Source organism: Lactuca saligna, chromosome 6, assembly GCF_052625555.1.
Source record: "Lactuca saligna cultivar CGN05327 chromosome 6, ASM5262555v1, whole genome shotgun sequence".
In the NCBI taxonomy this organism is placed as follows: Eukaryota; Viridiplantae; Streptophyta; class Magnoliopsida; order Asterales; family Asteraceae; genus Lactuca; species Lactuca saligna.
The window spans coordinates 84,851,673-84,878,283 of NC_136422.1; the positions used below are offsets into that span (position 1 = coordinate 84,851,673).

General features: G+C 38.9%; 1 protein-coding gene across 1 annotated transcript; it reads left to right on the plus strand.

Moving 5' to 3' along the window:
* Positions 1–5,707: 5,707 nt before the first annotated feature.
* LOC145001294 (phosphopantothenate--cysteine ligase 2-like) lies at positions 5,708–8,775 on the plus strand. The gene is made up of 10 exons (XM_078960665.1): positions 5,708–5,890; positions 6,729–6,858; positions 6,932–7,054; positions 7,146–7,190; positions 7,271–7,365; positions 7,450–7,502; positions 7,577–7,636; positions 7,894–7,995; positions 8,086–8,205; positions 8,328–8,775. Exons 1-10 carry the CDS (start codon positions 5,734–5,736, stop codon positions 8,565–8,567), a joined length of 1,125 nt encoding a protein of 374 aa, XP_078816791.1. The 5' UTR covers positions 5,708–5,733; the 3' UTR covers positions 8,568–8,775.
* The last annotated feature ends 17,836 nt before the right edge of the window (positions 8,776–26,611 follow it).

A 26,611-nucleotide genomic window follows, 5' to 3' on the forward strand; every position in this document is an offset into this window, starting at 1 on the left:
ATCATCCAAGTGGGTGAGCTTATTTTTCCCACTGATTTTAAATTATGGACATGGGCAATTTAGACGTATCAGATAAAAACCCAATCATTTTGGGATGACCCTTTCTAAAACTGCTAAAACGAAAATTGATGTTTTAGCAAGTACACATTCTACGAGTTCGATGGGGATGTGGTCGATTTTAAAATGAATGATGCTGATTTTACTTCTGAAAAAATTTCTATTTTTTTATCTGGGTACCAACAGTCCTTTATCGAAGGACTGTTGTGAGTTTTCTAATTCTTCTATGCAAGAAATATTTGTAGATAGAAGATTATCTGGTGCATCAAAGGAGCTGAAATTAAATAAGCTTGGGGAGGTGAAAGAAAATGTGATTTTTGTTGAAGAAGCTGATAAGAAGCTAATAGAAAAAGTAAAGCTTATGGAAGACAAGGAAAAATGTGATTTCTAATACAAAGCTGAAAAAGAGATAATGAAAAAAGAGAAGATTTCTAGAAAGAAAATCAGAAAAAGAAAGAGAATACAAAATCCGAACAATGACTTATTTGATAAAAATCTAAAGTCTTTTTAGTTTGTTGTACAACCACCGAATCCACCCATTATGTGACATATGAAGGGATTTGGAGTGAGGAAGAAGAGAGTTGAGCTTCAGAGATGTCCAAACCACACCAGTTAATCATTTGGTTGGGCAAAGTTGAGCGAACGACTTTAAAAAATGTCAGCTTTCTGGGAGGCAACCCACTTGGGCTTAGTTTATTTTTCTACTCTCAATAAAGATATGATCACAATTCCAAGCAAGCTTGGCGAAATCAGAGGATCTTCAAAGTTGCTAAAATTCATATTTTTTTTGCCAACATGTTCGTCAAAATAAGATTTTCTGCAAACTTATCAGTTACATTCTTTCCTAGCTGCAACCTTTTGCTTTTATATGTCTTATTGAGTTGTTCATTCCTCTCTAAGCATTGAAGACAATGCATCATTTTATGCTTGGAGAGGGGGTTAGTGTCAAATTTGCACTTTTGTTAAAAAAAAAATTATATCTTTTCATTTTTTCAGTGAAAATTTTTAATTTTTATTTTTTGCATTTTATTTTCTAAATTTGCATTTGCAAATTAAATTTGAAAAATCCAAAAAATATTTTATGTTTATGTTTTTTATTTTTTTTGCATTAATAAAAAAACCAAAAATATGTTATTTCTAGTTATTTTAGTGTTTGTTTTCTGCATAAAAAAATTCTAAAAAAAAAAAAGTTAAATGAGATAAGGACATTCTTTTATTTGAAAGCTCTATATAAATGGGACATGAAAGTCAGAAGCAATGAGATCGATAATGATTAGTTCTGTAATAGTTCTCATAATTACGAGTCGCAAAATACCATGATCTGAGATGTCGATTGTAAAAAATAAAAATAATGGCATACTGGAATACTGCATGGACGGTAATAACAGTTTCAGAATTATTTGCTTTAGAATGTTTAAAAAGAACCTTGATTAACAAGTCTGGACCCACAGAACACGAACCTATTTGTTGACATGCATTACCTTCGCAGTAACAAGGAACCTTATATCAGATCCATGCAGTTAAAAAGAAAGGAAGGGTACAATTGACATATCTAATACTCAAGTTAAAGTTCAAGCACTTAATCAAGAAATCTTAAGAAATTCAAAAATTCGATTGAAGAACTCAAATCCGAAGGCAATAACAAAAAGAATCAGGTTCAATCAATTCAGAAGTCATCTCAATGTCAAATCTGGCACGAATGAAGAGTTGTGTGATGATATTTGTCGTTCTTAGAAAAGTGAATGCATAAGAGTTGGGCCCCTGCGATTAGGCCCACTGCTTTAGTGAAAGCTGATTTAACGTGATGGGTTCTTAAGGATGCGTTGTGCCTGGTTCTTAATTATATATTTTTGAGGACATGAAATTCTGAAATATATTATTTTTGCACGCAAGACTAATTAAGTTATAAAGTTTAAATAAAAGTTACAAGTGGTTTTTTGGTTCACATCGTCAAGCTTCTTCCTGACTTTAGGAATCTATGCACGATGGAAGGTATCATGGTGATTGTCTAGGTAGGGATTGCATTGGAGTTTCCCTCAATGTTAAGTCTGATCATGTGAAAAATAAGTGTGAATTATTTTTGGTTCAAGTTTTCATTTCCTTCATTTTATTCTAAGTTCGTTTTAGGTCATCTACATCTATCCATTTGTTTATAATGTCTAATTTTTTTTATTACTTGAGAGCAAGTAAGGTTTAAGCTTGGGGAGATTTAATAGATGTCATTTTATGCATCTTTTAGGGTAGTTTTTTATTAGCATTTAGCATCATAACTTACACATTTGCATGCCATTAATTTAAATAATGTTATGCTCATGGCTTTCGTCAGAATTCCTGTATTGCTAGCATTTTCGTGTCGTTTTTAGATAATTTGAGTGGAGTGGTACTTCAGGAGCATTTTGATGTATATTTTAAGCCTAAATGGAGTTGGAAACTAAAGAATGATGTTGAGGAATGACTTGGAATACTGAAAATGAAGAATCGTGACTGAAACATGCCGAAAAGCCACAAATGTGATCACATTTTGGACCACTGTGATTTCATAAAATGGTCGAGGATTTGCAGGGTCTAAAAACGTCTTCTAAGAATTTTTTTTTTGAAACATGCAATCATATGGGAAAAAATGGGATCACATAAATGATTGCATTTTCATGTCGAGATTCAAAATAAGCCATAAATATCATCGTACTTCATTAAACGACAATTCGGGAAACTTTGGGCAAATATGCAATCATATTTTCCCAATCTACGATCGCATTTTTCGTATTCTTGTTTTACAAGTTATCTACTTGCATATAAATACGATCCTCCTGATCAAATTCGAAGGGCAGATGATTCCAAACTATGAAAAACCTTTATGAAGGCGATTTCTAATACTTTTCATCACTTTCTCAAGATCTGAAGACTGTAAATCATCTACGACATTTATCTACCAACATTAATCAGTTAGTTTATCTTTATATAAGTTTAAACTAGGGAAGAGGCTGTGCATTGCACGAGCCAAACCTTTTTCTGTTGATATTTGGTAGATTATGTACACGAAAATCCAACAACATTGTGCAAGGCCAACAGGGACAATTTATTTTCCCTGAGAAGAATTTTTGTTTGTACTAGATAGTTACACATCCTCTATATGTTCTCCACTGTTTGACATATAATTGAAAAAATAGTTTCATTTTAGGATTTAAGAGAATATGATGTTTAGCATATGTTTTGGTGTTTTTGTCCATTCAATGGTTTGATCTTTAGAGTTAGGACAACTCCATGATCCTAGAATCATGTTACACTACATATATGCCATTTTAATGGAGTTTAGAGGGCATACATGAGCTCTCTTTACTCCATGCATGAAGTAAAATAAGACCTTCGATCTTTAGGAAAACAGGGTTTTAGATCTAGTAAGTTTGGGGTGTTTGATTGGATAAAGTTGGAAACTTTATCCATTAAGACACCATTTGGATCTAGATATGAGAATTGGAAGCTTGGACTTATTGGATTAATTCATTTTGGAGTGGCCGAAACAGAGTAGACAAGACACGTCTTTTTAGGCTGTGGCGTGTCTATTTGATTTTTTGAAGTACGTATGTTTAGTGAGAAATACCTAACTATTTTGTCTTGTAGTGAGCACAACGCCTGTTTGACATAATGTGAGTATTTTGACATTTCGACTAAGTTTGACCATGGGTTAAACTTTAGGGTTTTGGGCCTTAGCATGAGGTTGACCTTTATTTCAATGTCTAGGTAGCTTGTGTGACAAAACGTACATTATTTGCGCGTGGTGACGATTATCCGGTTTATTTGCAAGGTGAGTTTCCTCACTATACTATGCGTTACACTATATATCCTTGTATGATATGATTGTAGATTAGTGGTGGTATGTTGTTTTGACAAGTAGGTTAGAATAGTCTTTTATATGTTGATATGCTAGTTAGATTGTTAATAATTTTGGGGATCGTTGAGTGAATGCCGTACGAGTTGTATGTAGTCAAATAAGATAGCCTAAGAACTGTTGATCTAGGTCTTATTGCATGTTCCTTGTCTGGTTGTTGCTTAGGGTAGGATCATCTATTTAACTGACTATCTTATCTCTGATTACATACAATTATGCATTCGGTTGGTGATTGCCTATAGAAGAATTGGATGTAGTATGATCCCTAGGTATGATGTGATTATGTTGATGTATTTTGTTAAGTACAAGCATGGTAAAATTTGGATTATAAAAATATGGGTGTTAACCTAGGCTTTTATGTATTTACAAATGGATACACATGGCTTGTAGTAGTGTCAAGTATGAGACATTAGAATTTGTACAAAAACTTATGCCTATAGTATCTTCAGTTACTTAAATGAGTTGATGAGATCTATCATTGGGACACCCAAATTCTTGAGTATTTGACCCGTGTATCATACTAATATGAAAATTCAATTTTCTAGACTTTTTCGTTTATGCATGCTTTTGATTTTTTTTGTGTTTACTATTTAGTTAATCAAGGATTACACTAAAATGGGATATAAATGTTAGTGATTTTGGTGTCATCTATATTTTAGTATAGTAGTCAAGATTCTATTTGAGACAAGTCGAATAGATTTTTGTTATATTATGAGGTAGGAGGTACGAAGTACACATTCGGATAACCTAAGATGACTCGGAAAGAAGAGTATGAGGTCAGCGCTCCTAGTGTGGTATAAGGTCAACGCCCTACACCCTTACTAGGGTCTAAGGGGCTAAGCCTCTAGCAAATAAGCGAAGATTCACGTCTATTAAAAGGGCGTTGTTTTCCCTGATAACTGTCATATTCTACATCTAAAAGAAAGACTTAAACTTTGCAAAAGATATAGAACATACAATAAAACTGCTTCTTTTTCATCTCCCCGCATACTATCTCTCAAAACACAATGATTTGCAAAATATTTATGTCTTTCAGAATTTGCAATAAGTTTATATTCCAAATCGATTTGTTATTTGATGATCCCAAATCGAATTTGATGATACTCAACTAATAGGATCGAAATCATCAATTTTAAAAAGACTTTCATACACGATTTTTAGATAATCTAAATGTTATTAATGATATTATTGGAAAAAAAATAAGATAAAAAGTCTCCTATTTTGCTTAAATCAATGAGTTTTCTGGAAGATCTAATAAGTAAGACTATGGGGAGTATCAGCTGTTCGGTGGCACTCTTTGCCACATAGGCAGAGGAATACCGCTCATCCTATGCGGTTTCAGGTGTGGTTTTGACCGCATCTCTGCCCCCACTACCGTGTTTTCCTATTAGCTGGAGCAATATGAACGTTATCAACCGTCCAAATTCATATATATATATATTAAATAAATCTCTTTCAATTTTTTCTGCTTTTTACCAAATTCAATTTCAAAAATTTATAAACAAATCTTTCTCAATTCTCTCTGTTTTTTAAACAAATCATTTGGTGTTTTTTTTAGGTTCACGATTTATAGTATTCTTTTTTTTAGTTTCTAAGATTTTTTTTTTAATCTCATGTCTTTTTTTTTTTTTTTTCAAATAATACAATTTGTTTTGTTTTTAATTAATAAAATATTATGTTTTTAATTAAGAATAAAGTTATTATTTATTAAAAAGAAAAAAAACAACAAAAACAAATGTGGCACATTTTTTTGGGTGTGATATGATACACACTTTTATGTTAATGTTGAGATGGCCGTGGCTGGTATAACCCTCCAGCCTAATAAACCCGACCGACTTCGCCCATCCGTGATTGTTCTGTACTTCTCCAACCGCCGCCCATTATCAGCATCTCCCTTAAGCTCACTCACCTACCGCTATTTGATTAGTTTCTTTTGGCGATTTAGGGGTTCTCTTCTTTTCTTCATCGTTTGCTGTGTTTTTTTAGATCCCGTGATATCGTTAATTGCTTTAATTATTATGTAGACATTTTTTAATTGTAAGAAGTAGGGTTTTTTACTTTTGGGATGATATCCTTCATCAATTTTCCATCCAATTCGAACCTGATTTTGTTTTTGGGTTTTAATAATTAAACATCATTATCTTAATATGGGCCTAAGAATGGCGGGAAATGACGGCCATTAAATTCATCACCACTATCATCAATAATTCTCTCTCTCTCTCTCTCTCTCTCTCTCTCTCTCTCTTATATATCTAGATCGGTACTGGCATTTTTGTTTGCATCAAGCTGGTTGATCTGAAGCGGCTGATTAAGGTACTGTCTGTCTCAGTTTATAGACACAGATGTATGTACTAGGCTGTTCATGGACCGTTTTGTGCCTCTCCTGGTTTTTCGTTTAAGTTATTTTGCCAAAATATCTGTGTATATGCAATTTCTACAAAACTTTACTTAAAGTTGATAATAGCTACCGGATCGGGAAGTTGATGTCTCTGAATTAATATTAATTGGCTATGGCTTGATGTGGCTAATTGCAGTTAAGCATCTATTGGAAAATGGTTTTGCATTTAGTTACCATGAATTGGATTGACTGTATATGTAATTCATTGCTCTAATGCCTTCCCCTGTGGTGTTTTCTATTTAGATCATACCAATGATCTGTGGTGGGCTGTTTTGCCTTTTGTGTACTTGTTTTTTTTTTGGGGCGTTTTTATTTTTGTAAAACCAAAGATCTGTTTGCATGTGTTGTTATATGGCTAAAACCCTTTCCTCCATCCTAATATTTCAGTAGCTATTTCCATGGATGCTGTGGATGAAACAAGTTCCTTCTTTGACACAGCACCTCTTCTGAAAGATGCTGATATCATAACCAGAAAATTAACCCAATTTATTGATCAGAATTCCTCATTATCAGGCATGTTAACTTCAGCTTTATGCATATTTTGTTTGGGTTGATCCTGTTTGAATATTTTGTGATATGGTGTTAGGAAGTGGAGGTGGGCCAAGAAGGGTTGTATGTGTGACATCTGGTGGTACCACTGTTCCTTTAGAGCAACGATGTGTCCGTTACATCGATAACTTCAGCTCTGGGCATAGAGGAGCAACGTCTACTGAGTATACCCCTACTTCCTTCAAGTTTCTCCTTTTTTTTTTTCAACAAGACAATGTGGATTTGTTGATTGATTATATTATAATTATATTCCAGGTACTTTCTGAAATCTGGATATTCAGTCATCTTTCTGTATAGGAGGTGGAGATATTCTTATTTTATAACGCCAGTTACAGTTAGACAAACGTACAAAATTATTAATTCAGAAACTGATTCTTCAGGGGAACCTGCCAGCCATATTGTAGATCGCTTCCGGAAGATCCGCTACTCGAATGTTTCCAGGTTACTGAAGATGATTCATGCATACAAGTACAAGGTTTGTTAAAAAAACAAATGCAATATTAAGTTTGTTGGTTGTATATTATTAAAATCTACTACTCTGTTTGTTTTACTTTTACAGTGCACGAGTCGCACTCTGAAGCAGTTAAGATGGCAATTAGTGATCATCATGCAGTAGGAGTCATATCTCTTTCTCTTGTTTAAAGCTGCGTTTCTTATACATGCTTAAAGATTTCATTTCATGTCAGGCTGTTTCAGGAGGTTTCTTGCTGAAACTTCCCTTCACAACCATCTTTGAGTATCTTCAGGTTAGCGCGAGTAAAAACTTAAAATTTGGAAGTTTTAGCTTTGAAAGTTGACCTTTTAAATCATAACAAGTCTGCAAGATTAATCACCAAAACTCAACGTATCATTTATTTTGTTTCTATCATCTTTAATTAAGTCATATAAATCTTTGACTTTTTTGTTTTTTTCTTTGCAAAACAGTGAGTTTGAACAAATTATGGAAATGTAAATGCAAAAATGACACCATCGTGTACTTACAGCTATTATTACTAATGAGCAGATTTTACGGTTGATTGCAACATCAATGAAGATGCTTGGACCAAGTGGTATGTTTTATCTTGCAGCTGCGGTATCTGACTTTTATGTTCCATGGGAGTGCATGGTAATATTTATAATACATAATTTTTTTTTATATAAAAGAAAAAGAGGTAAATGAATGAATGAATGTAATTTTTTTTATATATATATGTAGGCAGTACATAAAATTCAGTCTGCATCTGGTCCTCTGGATATGCGGCTTGCCCAAGTCCCGAAGATGCTTTCGGTTTTGCGGAAAGTGTGGGCCCCCACAGCATTTTGCGTATCATTCAAGGTAGATAGATATATAAGCCCTCTGCATACAAATAATGTTTTTTTTTGGTAGAAATATTGAATAAAAAAAATATGTTTGGGTTGGTTGGTTACATTTATTTACATGATGTCCTTCATGATCAGTTGGAGACAGACAAAGAGATTCTTTTAGAGAAGGCAGATGCAGCACTGAAAAGGTATAAAATGAATGCGGTTGTAGCAAATGAGCTGTCAAGTCGTAAAGAGGTGGTAATACTTGTCACCAATTCTGGGAAAGTCTCTGTGTATCGTGACAACAAAGACTCAGATGTTGAATCTCCCTTGATCAGCCTACTCGTAGACAAACATTCGGCTCACATCTCATCATCACATGAATACTACTAAACTTTGTTTCTCATAAAAATTTCAACGTAGAAATCTTTATTTAACTGTTTAATGAGGAAAGTGATGGCGTTATTATGTTTGGGATGTTTTTTCCAACTTTGTTGTTACTTAACATTTGAAGCAACATGTAAAGTTACTCTTTCTTTTGTAACTTAATAACCGTGAAAAGAATCTAATCTTTATGAAAAGCTGGGTGGGCGTTTGATTATTCATAATAGTCTAATTCGACTGATCAACTTCAAAACTATATCTTCCATATAATTTATCTGTTATGATATAGGACTCTATTTCTAATTTTTAAAACAAAGGTTTGTTTTGGTTTACTTTAACAATGTGGGTCTAGGTCTAGGTCATACTTTGCCTTGATTTAAAGCTGTAATGACCTTAGCAGATCAGTGAGATTGTTTGCTTTTGTTCTTCTTTTTCAATGAAAATTATCCGGTTCCGTTGTTATTCATGGTTTGAAGATGACTGTAGTGACATCCTTCGGAACCAATTAAAACTTTTCTTTACGTTTTAAAAATCGTTTATTTATATTTGTAGAATTTCAGTTTAAAAGATCATTTTGATGACAACTGCTTGTTTTCAAAATGTTAAAACCCTAAGGATGACATAATCAATACAGATACATAAGTTACATCGTAAATACATGATAGTCCTGAAGACAATTAGAGGTTGTCTCTTAAACACTCAACATCCTAACCAAGTTTCAGTAAGTCATGATACTTGTGATGCATATAAACTTAGTGGGTCGGGTTGGAGAAACCTATTGAGATACATAGGGATTACAATCCTATAATATTGATATGATAATATTCCTAAGTTATCAGACCTACAAAACTAACCATTACCATAGTATATCCATATCTATTCCTACCGATCTTCACAGATCTTAGGCCATGATTATCAGGGGAAAATTATGTCACGTGATGAACCGTTAAAAGATTGACTACACAGTTAGGGGATTCCTTAACATGTGTGAGTCATAAAGAATTTACAGATATACCATTACTATAATACCCTGTTCCGAATCAATTCCTAATTTGAGGGTGTGGCCTGAAGATCGGTCATCATAAGGCTTAAGGCCTTTGAATAGGTGAGAACTAGGCCCATTTGGGTGTGAGTGATGTAATTGACGTGATATGGGTCTTCGGTTTGTGTTTTAGAGCCTAGGGGTATTTCGGTAAAGTGTTAGTTCGGGCTTTTGTAGAAATTGAATTTTTGTTCGAAAGTCTTAACGTTGGTATGGGTCGATAGAAGTGTAGGGCTTCTTGTTACCTTTCCGTGGATATAAGGATCACCAGAAATGGACTTATAACGAAAAAAATTATGGCCTTCGGAAGTTTGTTAGTTTTAAGGTTTAGCCGGGTACGCAGGGTGTACGCAAAGGGTACACGGGGCGTACTAGTGAAAATGGCAGTACACTGGGCGTACCTTGGTGTATGTTGGGCGTACTGACAAGGATGGTCGTGAATGCTCTTCGGAGTATGCTGGGCGTATCATATGTACGCTAGGCGAACTCCAACCAGACCCAAACCCTATTTTAGGGTCGTGGATCCTGTTTAAGCTCATTATCTCATAACCTAACCCTAGTATCTTCAGCCTCCATCCCTCTAAACCCTAGAAATCGATCCTTAGCCCCCATTTGTGAGCTTCAAAGTGATTTATGTGTGTTTTTGGTGCTTGAGGAGGAAGAAGGAACTTCTTGAAGAATCATTAGCTTGACTTGGAGCTTTTGGATCCAGGTTTTGTTCACCTAGATCTAACTTCTGGAGGTATAAAGTCTCAACCTTAACAAGTCTTTCTTATAGATCTAACTAGGTGGCATTTTGTTATGATTTTGGTACCTTTGTGGTGGTTCTTGTGAGTAGAAGTTACTCCAGAACCTTTGAGCATCATATTTGGCCCTTGTTGGGGTTATGGAGTCATAAAGATTGGATCTTGATGAATATAAACCTTCCATGCATGATTTGGTAGTCTTTTGGTGAAGCTTGGGACTCAGGGTTTTGATTTGGGTTCCATTAATTCATGTTAAGTCATAATGTTAGGAACTTTATGACTTAAGAAGTCCCTTTGAATCATATCTGGAAGTTTGGACTAAGGTCTTAGGTATTAAGAAGTTTTTGTAACATTTTGGTAGTGATTTTGACCCTTAGAGTTCATCTTTGGTGTTGGGCTTAAGTTATGTAAAGGTTTAAAGCCTTCAATTTTATGGACCAAGTCAATTATATTTAGCTATTTTGAGGTTTTGGACGTCTTGGCTTAAGGGATTAAGAGGTTTTCTAGATTGGTTGTGGGTAGGGTCAGTACGCGGGGTGTACTGGGTTTCTTGGTCATACGCTTAGCATACTCACTGAGTTCGTTGGGCGTACTCAGTCTGTAGCGCCCGGTTCCTAGTACGTATTTTTGAATATGAACTTTTGCATTTTAGTTTGGGACTTGGCGAATTGGAGGCCCCAATGCATCCAGTCAAAGCAAATTTTGGACGCGGGTGGAAGGACCTACTCGCCGATTCAGATGCCCCGACGTGAAGAGTAGGCCTGTCTGGGTGAAACCGTAATTTTAAGGGTTTTCACCCTATTGAAACACCTTAACTGGCCTTCATTACAACCTCCATCACCTCCAAACAACATTTACGAAACCCTAGCCCATTTTGAGTATTCTTGAGCCGTAGTTGTGTGTTTGTGGTGATTTTGAAGCTAGAGAAGGAAGAGAAAGCTTATAGGTTCTTGAGGAAGCAAGTAGATCCAGAGATTGTGTAACTTTTCCAACTCATTTGAGGTATAAACTCTATACCTTGCTTATTACTTCCCTAGACCGTTCATGCGGTAAGTTAGGGTTTTATGGAGCATTTTATGGAACCATTGATTGGTGAAAGCTTGATTGGGAGCTATAACTTCGTATCCAGAGCCTTAAAGGGACCCCATGCACCATATAAACCTATTTATAGGACCATTTGAGCCAAATACCCCATGCATGAACGTCTAGTTTGTAACTTTACGTGTAATATGGACCCTAGGAGGTCAGATCTATGTTCTGAATGTATTAAGGCCAACTGAAATCGACTGGATAGTTTTGGACATGGAGGGACTCAGCGAGTCGGGTCGTAGTTTCCCCCAAACCTCTTTAGAAAATGAGCAATGTGTTGAGTTAGAAGAAGACTCGACTAGTTGGGTTCATTGTGGACCTGAAGTTCATGGAACTCAGCGAGTTCAAGGCTAAGTCCCAACTGCATGAAGAAGAACTCGATGAGTTCATGGAGAACTCGGCGAGTCCAGGACTAGACGTGCCAGCTTACAAGGAACAGGACCCGACGAGTTCAATGATGAACTCGACGAGTCATTTATAGAAGGTCTCGACTTGTATGAAGGAGAACTCGATGAGTTGTTGAGAGACTCGACGAGAAAGGTTGAAACTTTTAACGTTCTAAGAATTATGGAACTCGGCGAGTTAGTGGGTCAACTCGGCGAGTTGAGTCAATTAGATGTTGACTTGGCCCGAAGTTGACTTTGACTAAGGTGTTGACCTTGGCTTTGACTTTGACTTGAGTTGACCCTTAAAAAGGGTTAAAGGCATGATGTGGTAATTATGGAAGGTTATTATGTGTGGGAGTTGATAAGAGTTGACCACGACATCGAGGACAGTTCAGACACAAAACAACATTGAGGTGAGTTACCTTCCAGTAGAAGTGGGTCTAAGGCACCAAGGCCGACCCACTTGGAAGAGTCTTAGTAGAGATAATTGTCTTCGTGATAATTATCTGGTATGTTGTTATCTGATATGATTATGTGCTAGCATGATACAATGTTATGTGATAGTAGGTAGTATGGGAATAGTCCCTGTATTACGGTCGTAAGGAGAAAAGAGTAGGTCGGGCACCCCAGATATGTCTGATAGTATGTTTATGCTTTGTTATTAGGTGGTAGTAGTAGGTGGTGAAAGAGTCTGCGTAGCCGGTTGGGATAAACCGGAGGGTAGGCCGACACCCCATAATTGTCAAACAGTGTAGGACGACACCCCCAGAATTGCCATACAGCGTAGGTCGGCGCCCCCGAATGGCCGGACAGGGTAGGTTGGGCACCCCAAAATTGCCCGATAGTATTTATGTTATGTGGTATGTGGTATGGTGGGGGAACTCACTAAGATTCGTGCTTATAGTTTTCAGTTTTGTTTTAGGTACCTCTTCATCGAAGGGAAAGGAGTCGACACGGTAGCAGCGCATCACATATACACACAGGATTTCACCACTATGATGTTCTTGGGATTGTCCTCTGACAAAATTACTATTTGTATGATATGGTTTTTGATACAAGTGATTATGTTTTACGAAAGGACGTTAATCGGTGATGTTTTATTACAAATGTTTTTCATAAACTGCTTTATTAAAATGAAATTTTTTGTCTCAAAATTTGGGATGTTACAAGTTGCTATCAAAGTCTTGGTTTGAGGGATTCAAACACACCTCCGGGAGTGTCTGAACACAAATCTAGGGTTTGAAAGATTTTAACAAGAAAATAGTCTTTCCAACAGTTAAAATAAAGAGTTTTGAGAAAGAACAAGTTGTGTGATGCATGCAACCGACCGAGCTCAAGTAAGTTTTCCCCAAGATACCCATACATTTTATGTTATGTTATGATATGATTATGAGAACTGCATGCTAGATTAGGGATAAGGATCTAGGAGGATGCCTGATATGCCTGTTGTATGTGGTTTTGAACTGCATGATAGTACTGAATATTCAGTGAAAGGATAGCCCGGTTAGGATATGCTTGGTATGGGTTACTCGATGCCCAAATGCTGCTTGCTTTGTGCTTTAGGAGTTCTGGTTAGCTTTAATTAATTAGTAAATGAATACATTAAGTTATATATTGTGAGGACTGAATAATTTCATAAGGTTACGTCTAGCCCTATTTCGCAGCTCTTGTTTGAGTCCAACCATTGCAGGGTATGACCTCTCATTCGAAGAATTATCTGGTCTTAGCAATTTATAATGGTACTCGCGGGCTAGTTAGGTAAGGGTAGCAGGGACTCCTTATGCAGCTAATGGCGGAGGGTGGGTTGGAGGAGTTACCCTAGGGTAAGCCTAGGATGAGATTAGTACAGTATGCAACAGTAGTAGCAGGGACTTGGTGAATTCGAAGCAATCCTTGAGGAAACTACTGATAGATGTGGATGGTAGTATGCGCTCGTACTACTAAAAGCAAAGGATCCGTACTCGAGTCAATGAGGGTCGAGGTAGAAGCAAGGAACTTGTAAGTGTGTAGGATCTCTCGAGATTTTGTATGACCCTGATAATTGTATGTTTTACTTAAGAATGGCGATGATTACGCGTCATGGAGTAGGAGGATCGAGATTAGGTTTAGGATCAGGATCAGGTTCGGGTTCGGCTTTCGAACCAGTTGATGAGAGGCTGCGCGAGTTCATCTCATCTCGGATCATGAGAGGCATCCTTGAGGCCACCCTGGTGATTTTCGGGTCGATCAAGGAAGGGATTATCGAGCTGATGGAGGATCGCCTCAGGGCGTTCAGGAGCGACATGGAATCTGGATAGACAGGGGCACGCACACTCTCCTTCAAGGACTTCAGGGAATGCGGTGCACCAGACTTCCACGGGGTGAAAGACCCCATTGTTGCCAGGAGGTGGATCCCATACATGGAGTCTGCTTAGTTGACGAGCTTCTGCCCTGAGGGGTCGAAGGTCCGGTATGCAACATGATGTTTGAGAGATAGAGCCAGAGATTGGTGGGAGTCAGTTGGTGATTCCTTGGGGGCATCATCCATTGAGGCTATGACTTGGTCAGATTTTGTGGCCCAGTTTAGGGTTGATCTCGTGCTAGCCGTGGAGCTTCAGCAGCTGGCTAGGGAGTTCCTGGATATGAGATTGACGACTAAGTTGGCGGCAGAAATTACCGCCAAGTTCAAAGAGAGAGGGATTTGCTGGTGCCACCGTATGTGGGGGATGAGGAGATGCAGAAGACCCACTATCATGATATGTTGAGAGCTGACATTCGAAAACATGTTAGCTACTCAGCATGACCGACATTTGATGACATGATAGCCAGAATGAGGGAGAGGGAGATAGACAGAGAGCACCTCCGGAAGAGGAAGGCAGAGGTTGGGCGTGTTAGTGGGGTTTCGGGGAAGAGACCTAAGGTATCCGACACTAGGTTGAAGGGCCAGCCGGGCCAGAGCCGCTGCAGGAAATGCGGCAGGCCACAAGAGGGAGTTTGTAGATTGGGATCATCGGGTTGCTAGAAATGCGGCAAGACTGGACACTTTAGCAAGGTTGTACTGCCCCTACCCCCACTGCATGTAGAAGAACTCGATGATTTCATGGAGAACTCGGTGAGTCCAGGACTAGAGATGCCAACTTATAACGAACAGGACCCGATAAGTTCAAGGATGAACTCGGCAAGTCAGTTGTAGAAGGTCTCGACTTTGTATGAAGGAGAACTCGATAGGTTCTTGAAAGACTCGGTGAGTAAGGTTGATACTTTTGGCGTTCTAAATCTTTGACTTTTTTGTTGTTTTCCTTGCAAAACGGTGAGTTTGAACAAATTATGGAAATGTAAATGCAAAAATGACCCCATCGTGTAATTACAGCTATAATTACTAATGAGCAGATTTTACGGTTGATTGCAACATCAATGAAGATGCTTGGACAAAGTGGTATGTTTTATCTTGCAGCTGCAGTGTCTGACTTTTATGCTCCATGGGAGAGCATGGTAATATTTATAATACATATTTTTTTTATATAAAAGTAAAAAGAGGTAAATGAATGAATGAATGTAATTTTTTTTTTTTTATATATGTAGCCAGTACATAAAATTCAGTAGGCATATGGCCCTCTGGATATGCGGTTGCTCAATTCCCGAAGATGCTTTCTGTTTTTCGGAAAGTGTGGGCCCCCACAACATTTTGCGTATCATTCAGGGTAGATAGATATATAAGCCCTCTGCATACAAATAATATTTTTTTTCGGTAGAAATATTGAATAAAAAAAATGTTTGGGTTGGTTGGTTACATTTATTTACATGATGTCCCTCATGATCAGTTGGAGACAGACAAAGAGATTCTTTTAGAGAGGGCAGATGCAGCTATGAAAAGGTACAAAATGAATGCGGTTGTTGCAAATGAGCTGTCAAGTCGTAAAGAGGTGGTAATACTTGTCACCAACTCTGAGAAAGTCTCGGTGTATCATGACAACAAAGACTCAGATGTTGAATCTCCCTTGATCAGCCGACTCGTAGACAAACATTCGGCACACATCTCATCATCTCATGAATACTACTAAACTTTGTTTCTCATAAAAATTTCAACATAGAAATCTTTATTTAACTGTATAATGAGGATAGCGATGTCGTTATTATGTTTGGGATGTTTTTTCCAACTTTATTTTTACTTAACATTTGAAGCAACATGTAAAGTTACTCTTTCTTTTGTAACTTAATACCCATGAAAAGAATCTAATCTCGATGAAAAGTTGGGTGGGTGCTTGATTATTCATAATGGTCTAATTCGACGGATCAACTTCAAAACTATATCTTCCATATAATTTATCTGTTATGATATAGGACTTTATTTCTAATTTTTAAAACAAAGGTTTGTTTAGGTTTACTTTAACAATGTGGGTCTAAGTCTAGGTCATACTTTGCCTTGATTTAAAGCTGTAATGGCCTTAGCAGATCAGTAAGATTGTTTGCTTTTGTTATTTTTTTTCAATGAAAATTATCCGGTTCCGTTGTTATTCATGGTTTGAAGATGACTGTAGTGACATCCTTCGGAACCAATTAAAACTTTTCTTTACGTTTTAAAAATCGTTTATTTATATTTGTAGAATTTCAGTTTAAAAGATCATTTTGATGACAACTGCTTGTTTTCAAAATGTTAAAACCCTAAGGATGACATAATCAATACAGATACATAAGTTACATCGTAAATACATGATGGTCCTGAAGACAATTAGAGGTTGTCTCTTAAACACTCAGCATCCTAACCAAGTTTCAGTAAGTTTCAGTAAGTCATGATACTTGTGATGCATATAAACTTAGTGGGTCGGGTTGGAGAAACCTATTGAGATACATAGGGATTACAATCCTATAATATTGATATGATAATATTCCTAAGTTATCAGACCTACAAAACTAACCATTACCATAGTATATCCATATCTATTCCTACCGATCTTCACAGATCTTAGGCCATGATTATCAGGGGAAAATTATGTCACGTGATGAACCGTTAAAAGATTGACTACACAGTTAGGGGATTCCTTAACATGTGTGAGTCATAAAGAATTTACAGATATACCATTACTATAATACCCTGTTCCGAATCAATTCCTAATTTGAGGGTGTGGCCTGAAGATCGGTCATCATAAGGCTTAAGGCCTTTGAATAGGTGAGAACTAGGCCCATTTGGGTGTGAGTGATGTAATTGACGTGATATGGGTCTTCGGTTTGTGTTTTAGAGCCTAGGGGTATTTCGGTAAAGTGTTAGTTCGGGCTTTTGTAGAAATTGAATTTTTGTTCGAAAGTCTTAACGTTGGTATGGGTCGATAGAAGTGTAGGACTTCTTGTTACCTTTCCGTGGATATAAGGATCACCAGAAATGGACTTATAACGAAAAAAATTATGGCCTTCGGAAGTTTGTTAGTTTTAAGGTTTAGCCGGGTACGCAGGGTGTACGCAAAGGGTACACGGGGCGTACTAGTGAAAATGGCAGTACACTGGGCGTACCTTGGTGTATGTTGGGCGTACTGACAAGGATGGTCGTGAATGCTCTTCGGAGTATGCTGGGCGTATCATATGTACGCTAGGCGAACTCCAACCAGACCCAAACCCTATTTTAGGGTCGTGGATCCTGTTTAAGCTCATTATCTCATAACCTAACCCTAGTATCTTCAGCCTCCATCCCTCTAAACCCTAGAAATCGATCCTTAGCCCCCATTTGTGAGCTTCAAAGTGATTTATGTGTGTTTTTGGTGCTTGAGGAGGAAGAAGGAACTTCTTGAAGAATCATTAGCTTGACTTGGAGCTTTTGGATCCAGGTTTTGTTCACCTAGATCTAACTTCTGGAGGTATAAAGTCTCAACCTTAACAAGTCTTTCTTATAGATCTAACTAGGTGGCATTTTGTTATGATTTTGGTACCTTTGTGGTGGTTCTTGTGAGTAGAAGTTACTCCAGAACCTTTGAGCATCATATTTGGCCCTTGTTGGGGTTATGGAGGCATAAAGATTGGATCTTGATGAATATAAACCTTCCATGCATGATTTGGTAGTCTTTTGGTGAAGCTTGGGACTCAGGGTTTTGATTTGGGTTCCATTAATTCATGTTAAGTCATAATGTTAGGAACTTTATGACTTAAGAAGTCCCTTTGAATCATATCTGGAAGTTTGGACTAAGGTCTTAGGTATTAAGAAGTTTTTGTAACATTTTGGTAGTGATTTTGACCCTTAGAGTTCATCTTTGGTGTTGGGCTTAAGTTATGTAAAGGTTTAAAGCCTTCAATTTTATGGACCAAGTCAATTATATTTAGCTATTTTGAGGTTTTGGACGTCTTGGCTTAAGGGATTAAGAGGTTTTCTAGATTGGTTGTGGGTAGGGTCAGTACGCGGGGTGTACTGGGTTTCTTGGTCGTACGCTTAGCATACTCACTGAGTTCGTTGGGCGTACTCAGTCTGTAGCGCCCGGTTCCTAGTACGTATTTTTGAATATGAACTTTTGCATTTTAGTTTGGGACTTGGCGAATTGGAGGCCCCAATGCATCCAGTCAAAGCAAATTTTGGACGCGGGTGGAAGGACCTACTCGCCGATTCAGATGCCCCGACGTGAAGAGTAGGCCTGTCTGGGTGAAACCCTAATTTTAAGGGTTTTCACCCTATTGAAACACCTTAACTGGCCTTCATTACAACCTCCATCACCTCCAAACAACATTTACGAAACCCTAGCCCATTTTGAGTATTCTTGAGCCGTAGTTGTGTGTTTGTGGTGATTTTGAAGCTAGAGAAGGAAGAGAAAGCTTGTAGGTTCTTGAGGAAGCAAGTAGATCCAGAGATTGTGTAACTTTTCCAACTCATTTGAGGTATAAACTCTATACCTTGCTTATTACTTCCCTAGACTGTTCATGCGGTAAGTTAGGGTTTTATGGAGCATTTTATGGAACCATTGATTGGTGCAAGCTTGATTGGGAGCTATAACTTCGTATCCAGAGCCTTAAAGGGACCCCATGCACCATATAAACCTATTTATAGGACCATTTGAGCCAAATACCCCATGCATGAACGTCTAGTTTGTAACTTTACGTGTAATATGGACCCTAGGAGGTCAGATCTATGTTCTGAATGTATTAAGGCCAACTGAAATCGACTGGATAGTTTTGGACATGGAGGGACTCAGCGAGTCGCTCATACGACTCAGCAAGTCGGGTCGTAGTTTCCCCCAAACCTATTTAGAAAATGAGCAATGTGTTGAGTTAAAAGAAGACTCGACTAGTTGGGTTCATTGTGGACCTGAAGTTCATGGAACTCGGCGAGTTCAAGGCTAAGTCTCAACTGCATGAAGAAGAACTCGGCGAGTCCAGGACTAGACGTGCCAACTTACAAGGAACAGGACCCGACGAGTTCAATGATGAACTCGATGAGTCATTTATAGAAGGTCTCGACTTGTATGAAGGAGAACTCGATGAGTTGTTGAAAGACTCGATGAGAAAGGTTGAAACTTTTAACATTCTAAGAATTATGGAACTCGGCGAGTTAGTGGGTCAACTCGGCGAGTTGAGTCAACTAGATGTTGACTTTGGCCCGAAGTTGACTTTGACTAAGGTGTTGACCTTGGCTTTGACTTTGACTTGAGTTGACCCTTAAAAAGGGTTAAAGGCATGAAGTGGTAATTAAGGAAGGTTATTATGTGTGGGAGTTGATAGGAGTTGACCCCGACATCGAGGACAATTCAGATACAAAACAACATTGAGGTGAGTTACCTTCCAGTAGAAGTGAGTCTAAGGCACCAAGGCCGACCCACTAGTAAGAGTCTTAGTAGAGATAATTTTCTTCGTGTTAATTATTTGGTATGTTGTTATCTGATATGATTATGTGCTAGCATGATACAATGTTATGTGATAGTAAAGGACCAAAGGGTAGGTCGGGCACCCCAGATATGTCTGACAATATGTTTATGCTTTGTTATTAGGTGGTAGTAGTAGGCGGTGAAATAGTTTGCGTAGCTGGTTGGGATAAACCGGAGGGTAGGCCGGCACCCCAGAATTGCCAAACAGGGTAGGTCGGCACCCCAGAATTGTCATACAGGGTAGGTCGGCGCCCCCGAATGGCCGGACAGGGTAGGTCGGGCACCCCAGAATTGCCCGACAGTATTTATGTTATGTGGTATGTGGTATGGTGGGGGAACTCACTAAGATTCGTGCTTATAGTTTTCAGTTTTGTTTTAGGTACCTCTTCGTCGAAGGGAAAGGAGTCGACACAGTAGCAGCGCATCACACATACACACATGATTTTACCACTATGACGTTCTTGGGGTTGTCCTCTGACAACATTACTATTTGTATGATATGGTTTTTGAGACAAGTGATTATGTTTTACGAAAGGATGTTAATCGGTGATGTTTTATTACAAATGTTTTTCATAAACCGCTTTATTAAAATGAAATTTTTGGTCTCAAAATTTGGGATGTTACAAGTTGGTATCAAAGTCTTGGTTTGAGGGATTCAAACACACCTCCGGGAGTGTCTGAACACAAATCTAGGGTTTGAAAGATTTTAACAAGAAAATAGTCTTTCCAACAGTTAAAATAAAGAGTTTTGAGAAAGAACAAGTTGTGTGATGCGTGCAACCGACCGAGCTCAAGTAAGTTTTCCCCAAGATACCCATACATTTTATGTTATGTTATGATATGATTATGAGAACTGCATGCTAGATTAGGGATAAGGATCTAGGAGGATGCCTGATATGCCTGTTGTATGTGGTTTTGAACTGCATGATAGTACTGAATATTCAGTGAAAGGATAGCCTGGTTAGGATATGCTTGGTATGGGTTACTCGATGCCCAAATGCTGCTTGCTTTGTGCTTTAGGAGTTCTGGTTAGCTTTAATTAATTAGTAAATGAATACGTTAAGTTATATATTGTGAGGACTGAATAATTTCATAAGGTTACGTCTAGCCTTATTTCGCAGCTCTTGTTTGAGTCCAACCATTGCAGGGTATGACCTCTCATTCGAAGAATTATCTGGTCTTAGCAATTTATAATGGTACTCGCGGGCTAGTTAGGTAAGGGTAGCAGGGACTCCTTATGCAGCTAATGGTGGAGGGTGGGTTGGAGGAGTTACCCTAGGGTAAGCCTAGGATGAGATTAGTACAGTATGCAACAGTAGTAGCAGGGACTTGGTGAATTCGAAGCAATCCTTGAGGAAACTACTGATAGATGTGGATGGTAGTATGCGCTCGTACTACTAAAAGCAAAGGATCCGTACTCGAGTCAATGAGGGTCGAGGTAGAAGCAAGGAACTTGTAAGTGTGTAGGATCTCTCGAGATTTTGTATGATCCCGATAATTGTATGTTTTACTTCAGAATGGTGACGATTACGCGTCATGGAGTAGGAGGATCAGGATTAGGGTTAGGATCAGGATCAGTTTCGGGTTCGACTTTCGAACCAGTTGATGAGAGGCTGAGCGAGTTCATCTCATCATGGATCATGAGAGGCATCCTTGAGGCCACCCTGGTGATTTTCGGGTCGATTAAGGAAGCGATTATCGGGCTGATGGAGGATCGCCTCAGGGCGTTCAGGAGCGACATGGCATCTGGATAGACAGGGGCAAGCACACTCTCCTTCATGGACTTCAGGGAGTGCGGTGCACCAGACTTCCACAGGGTGAAAGACCCCATTGTTGCCAGGAGGTGGATCCCATACATGGAGTCTGCTTAGTTGACGAGCTTCTGCCCCGAGGGGTCGAAGGTTCGGTATGCAACATGATGTTTGAGAGATAGAGTCAGAGATTGGTGGGATTTAGTTGGTGATTGCTTGGGGGCCTCATCCATTGAGGCTATGACTTGGTCAGATTTTATGGCCCAGTTTAGGGCTGAGTTCATGCCAGCCGTGGAGCTTCAACAGCTGGCTAGGGAGTTCCTGGATATGAGATTGACGACTGAGTTGGCAGCGGAAATTACCGCCAAGTTCAGAGAGAGAGGGATTTGCTGGTGCCACCGTATGTGGGGGATGAGGAGATGCAGAAGACCGACTATCATGATATGTTGAGAGCTGACATTCGAAAACATGTCAGCTACTCAACATGACCGACATTGGATGACATGATATCCAGAATGAGGGAGAGGGAGATAGACAGAGAGCACCTCCGGAAGAGGAAGGCAGATCTTGGGCAGGTTAGTGGGGTTTCAGGGAAGAGACCTAAGGTATCCGACACTAGGTTGAAGGGCCAGCCGGGCCAGAGCCGTTGCAGGAAATGCGACAGGCCACAAGAGGGAGTTTGTAGATTGGGATCATCGGGTTGGTAGAAGTGCGGCAAAACTGGACACTTTAGCAAGGTTGTACTGCCCCTACCCCCATTGCATGAAGAAGAACTCGATGATTTCATGGAGAACTTGATGAGTCCAGGACTAGAGATTCCAACTTATAAGGAACAGGACCCGATGAGTTCAAGGAAGAACTCGGCAAGTCAGTTGTAGAAGGTCTCGACTTTGTATGAAGGAGAACTCGACAGGTTCTTGAAAGACTCGGCAAGTAAGGTTGATACTTTTAGCGTTCTAAGAATTATGGAACTCGGCGAGTTGGTGGGTCAACTCTGTGAGTTGAGTCAACCATATGTTGACTTTGACCCATAGTTGACTCTGACCAAGGTGTTGAACTTGACTTTAACTTTGACTTGATTTGACCCTTAAAAAGGGTTAAGGGAATGAAGTTGTATTTAAGGAAGGTTGTTATGTGTGGGAGTTGATAGGAGTTGACCCCAACATCGAGGACAGTTCAGGCACAAAACGACATTGAGATGAGTTACCTTCCAGTAGAAGTGGGTCTAAGGCAGTAAGGCAGGCCCACTAGTTAGATTATGTGCTAGCATGATACAATGTTATGTGATAGTAGGTAGTAGAGGAATAGTCCCCGTGTTGCGGTCGTAAGGACCAAAGGGTAGGTTGGGCACCCCAGATATGTCTGATAGTATGTTTATGCTATGTTATTAGGTGGTAGTAGTAGGGGTGAAATAGTCCCCGTAGCCGGTTCGGATAAACCGGAGGGTAGGTTGACACCCCAGAATTCCCAGACAGGGTAGGTCGGCACCCCAAAATTGCTTGACCAGGTATGTCGGCACCCTTGAATTGCCATATAGGGTTGGTCGGCACCCAGAATGGCCGGATAGGGTAGGTCGGGCACCCCATAATTGCATGGCAGTATGTATATTATGTGGTATGTGGTATGGTGGGGGAACTCACTAAGCTTTGTGGTTACAATTTTCAGTTTTGTTTTCAGGTACCTCTTCATCGAAGGGAAAGGAGCCGACACAGTAGCAACGCATGACACACACACACATAGGATTTCCGCAATATGATGTTCTTGGGATTGTACTCTAACAACATTACTATTTGTATGATATGGTTTTTGAGACAAGTGATTATGTTTTACGAAAGGATGTTTATCAATGATGTTTTGTTACAAATGTTTGAATAAACTGCTTTATTAAAATGAAATTTTTGGTCTCAAAATTTGGGATGTTACAAAATCATATGGGATTTTGCAATTGGGCTTCAAGTTTGGGATTTCTTTTGGTCTTGGGTGCTGGGTTATTAATAGGTTATCTGAGTACAAGTGTTTTGGACTAGGGAAATAGTTGGGCTTTAGAGTAAGGCCCATGTAACGGGTTTAGGCCGAATTTAGAAAATTTGGCCGTATTTGGACCTTTGTTAATTAGTTGGCCTTTCGGCCTTACATATTGTAAGTTTGGGCCTTAGTCTTGGACCAAGCTAGGTTAGGGGTAAAATGGTTTTTTACCCCATGTATGGATTTATGGTTATGGATTGGAACCCAACTACTGATTGGGTGTTGTTTTGACTTTGATAGTTCGGGGATCCGCCAGCCACCAACCAAGGATTTTCTGTTTGATTCGACAGTGTGAGGTGAGTCTTCTCACTATATCCATGGGTTGAAGGCATCAATACCGGCCCATTACTTGTTATGTGGAATGCTAGTCGTCTTTGTGATACTTGTATGGAAGACCATGGTGGGAGCCCATGGCACTTGGATATCAGACGATGGGGGAGCCCATGGCATTCCAGGTAAAGACCATAGGGGAGCCCATGACAACTATATTTATGTCGCATGATATTCTGTGGTTGTATGTTATATGGTATTTTGGGGAACTCACTAAGCATTGTGCTTAAGGTGTTTAGTTTATGTTTCAGGTACTCCGGTTTTCAAATGAAAGAGTTCGAGACGATTTCAAAGCACACTCCATATTTTTCCACATTGTGTGAATTATTCTAATTTGATGATGTTTTGTAAATCTTGGTTACCTTGGTTTTATGGGAAAGATACGCATTAATGATTTATTAATCTAAAAGCAAAAAAAATATGTCATGATTTTCGGGACGTCACAAGTTGGTATCAGAGCCTTAGTTTGTGGGATTCCGATATACTCTCGGGTGTGTTTGATTTCAAACTTAGGAATTGGAAAAGTTTTCAAAAGAAAAGTATTTTTAAGAAAAGAGTTTTCTAAGATAAGAAAAAGGTGTGGTGCATGCAATCTGCCAAGCTCAAGTAAGTTTTCCCAAAATACCCATACATGTTGTTTATTACTATTTGGTCTATGAATCTGTGAATATCATGCTAGTTAGGGCTAAGGATTTGCTCAGTTTTTTCATGATAGAATGCTAGGAGAGATGCCTCTATATGACTATTGTGTGAGCTGGTAGAATTGCATTCTAGTAATGATTAGTCAGTGATAGATTGGCCGGATATGTGATGACGTGTAGTCTTAAGAACATTGGATGCCATGTTGGGTTGGGAATGGCTATTTGTATCAATAATTGCTAAGTGTATGCTTTAAAAATTGTATACGTTTAGGATCATATTGCCCTAGAAAGATTGATTTGACCTTATTTTATACCCCTCGTCTGGGTGTGGTCCTAGGGTAGAGTCTTTTATTCGACAGTCTATTTGATCTTGTTCTGTGTATAATTTACATGCATAAGGCAAACAGAACTTCCTAGCATCAGTAGTAGTGCATGGGATTGGATGCTTATGATTATTCTATGCATTGGAGTGTTACTACATGAATGCTTCTTGCTTTGTGCTTTGTGGAACTCTTAGGTGATGGGAGTTAGCTACCAAGTAAATATGTCAAGTCACATGTGACAAAGGTTGAATAATCTCAGGCTAATGGATTTGACCCTATTGCGTAGCTCTTGTCTAAGTCCAACCGTTGTAGGGATGAGTCTATTACTCGAAGGATTATCTAAGCTTTATTACATGTGATTCTATTCATGAGGTCGGTGACTGACATTATGGGGAGTTCATCAGTTGCTGATGGCAGGGGAGGTCGGGAAGCTAGGAAAGCCTAAGTATTGCTTCAGTGGATTTTTTTGCGCATGGTAGCGACTGTTTGGTGAATGGATTTAAAGAGGTAACTTCGAGGATTCTGGAGGATTCTTGAGGAAAGTATGGATATGCTTAGAAGGTAGTATTGGGCCCATACTAATGAAACCACAGGATCCATACTCGAATCAGGGAGAGTCTTGGAAAATCCAGGAAGCGTGTGGGATGAGGATTCTTGGGTATGTTCTAATCTTTTACTTATTGTTTTTTAGTATAGTGTTAAGTGCTCACGGAGGATTTTCAAGTTCTGGTTTCGGCTCAGGTGAGGGTACCGAGCCGATTAGTGAGAAGATGCGAGAATTCATCTCGTTGGAGATTACCCACAGTATTTTGGAGTAGACTCCTATGATCTTTGGTTTTTTTGAGGAAGGGATCCTGAAGATCTTGGATGAGCACTTGGGCGTAATTCCTGCTGAGGTTATGGATGTTGTTAGAGCTCACACTCTATCATTTCGTGAGCGGTAGATCGATTTAGAGCACCCAAGGAAGAGGGGCCCATATCAGGTGCATGCAAGGGAGGATCCTAGGAAGAGACCGAAGATTTCTGATCAACGATTGGGGGGGGGGGGAAGTAGGGTCGGGGTCGGTGCAGCGCATGCGGGAAATTGCACAATGGAGCTTGCAATTCCAGGGGTATGGGTTGTGATATGTGCATATTTAGTCATATATTTTATCTACTATCTTAATACTTTTTGACTATTTTGTCTCAATTGTTGAACAAAAGGTACTTAATTATGTTTGAATTATATCTTCAGCCTAACAGATATGCTCAAGTCGAAAAGGAAGCGGGAGTACTAATCGGAAGCTCGTAAATTGAAGCTAGAAGAAAATTAAGCAAAAGAGGTGAAGAACACTGCGAGTTGGTCCTCAACTCAATGAGTTGATGAGAAGAATCCAAACCATCAGGTGCCTTACCGTACAAGCCGTACACGGGTTTTGTAACGCCCCGGTTTTTCTTGGTACGTTTGGTTATTTTAATTTAATTATCCTTGTAACGTTGGGTTAATTTATTTAACCAATGTCTGATTTCTTATGTTATTGGACTCTTTTGATCATCTTGTAAACTCCTTTTATTGAAGTCCATGGACTATAGGCCTATTTGCAAAGTCCATCTAGTAAATAGTACTTAATGTGTTAATTGAGTCATTCGAAACACACACACAAGAAAAACACTCTAAACCCTCCCTCCCTCCCTCCCTCCCTCTCTCTAAAATCATCCTCTCTCTCTTTGGGATCAAGAGCAGCCAAGGGGATGTTGTTTGGAGCTTAATTCTTGTTCATTTCTAGCCTTGATTCATATAATATAGTCAAGTGATGTTGGCCAATTCTACCTAACTTGTGAGTAGAATTCGTCCAAATCAAAATTAAGAGAAGTAAAGGACATACAAATAAAAGTCTCAAAGTTGGAATTGAATGAAAAGCATCTT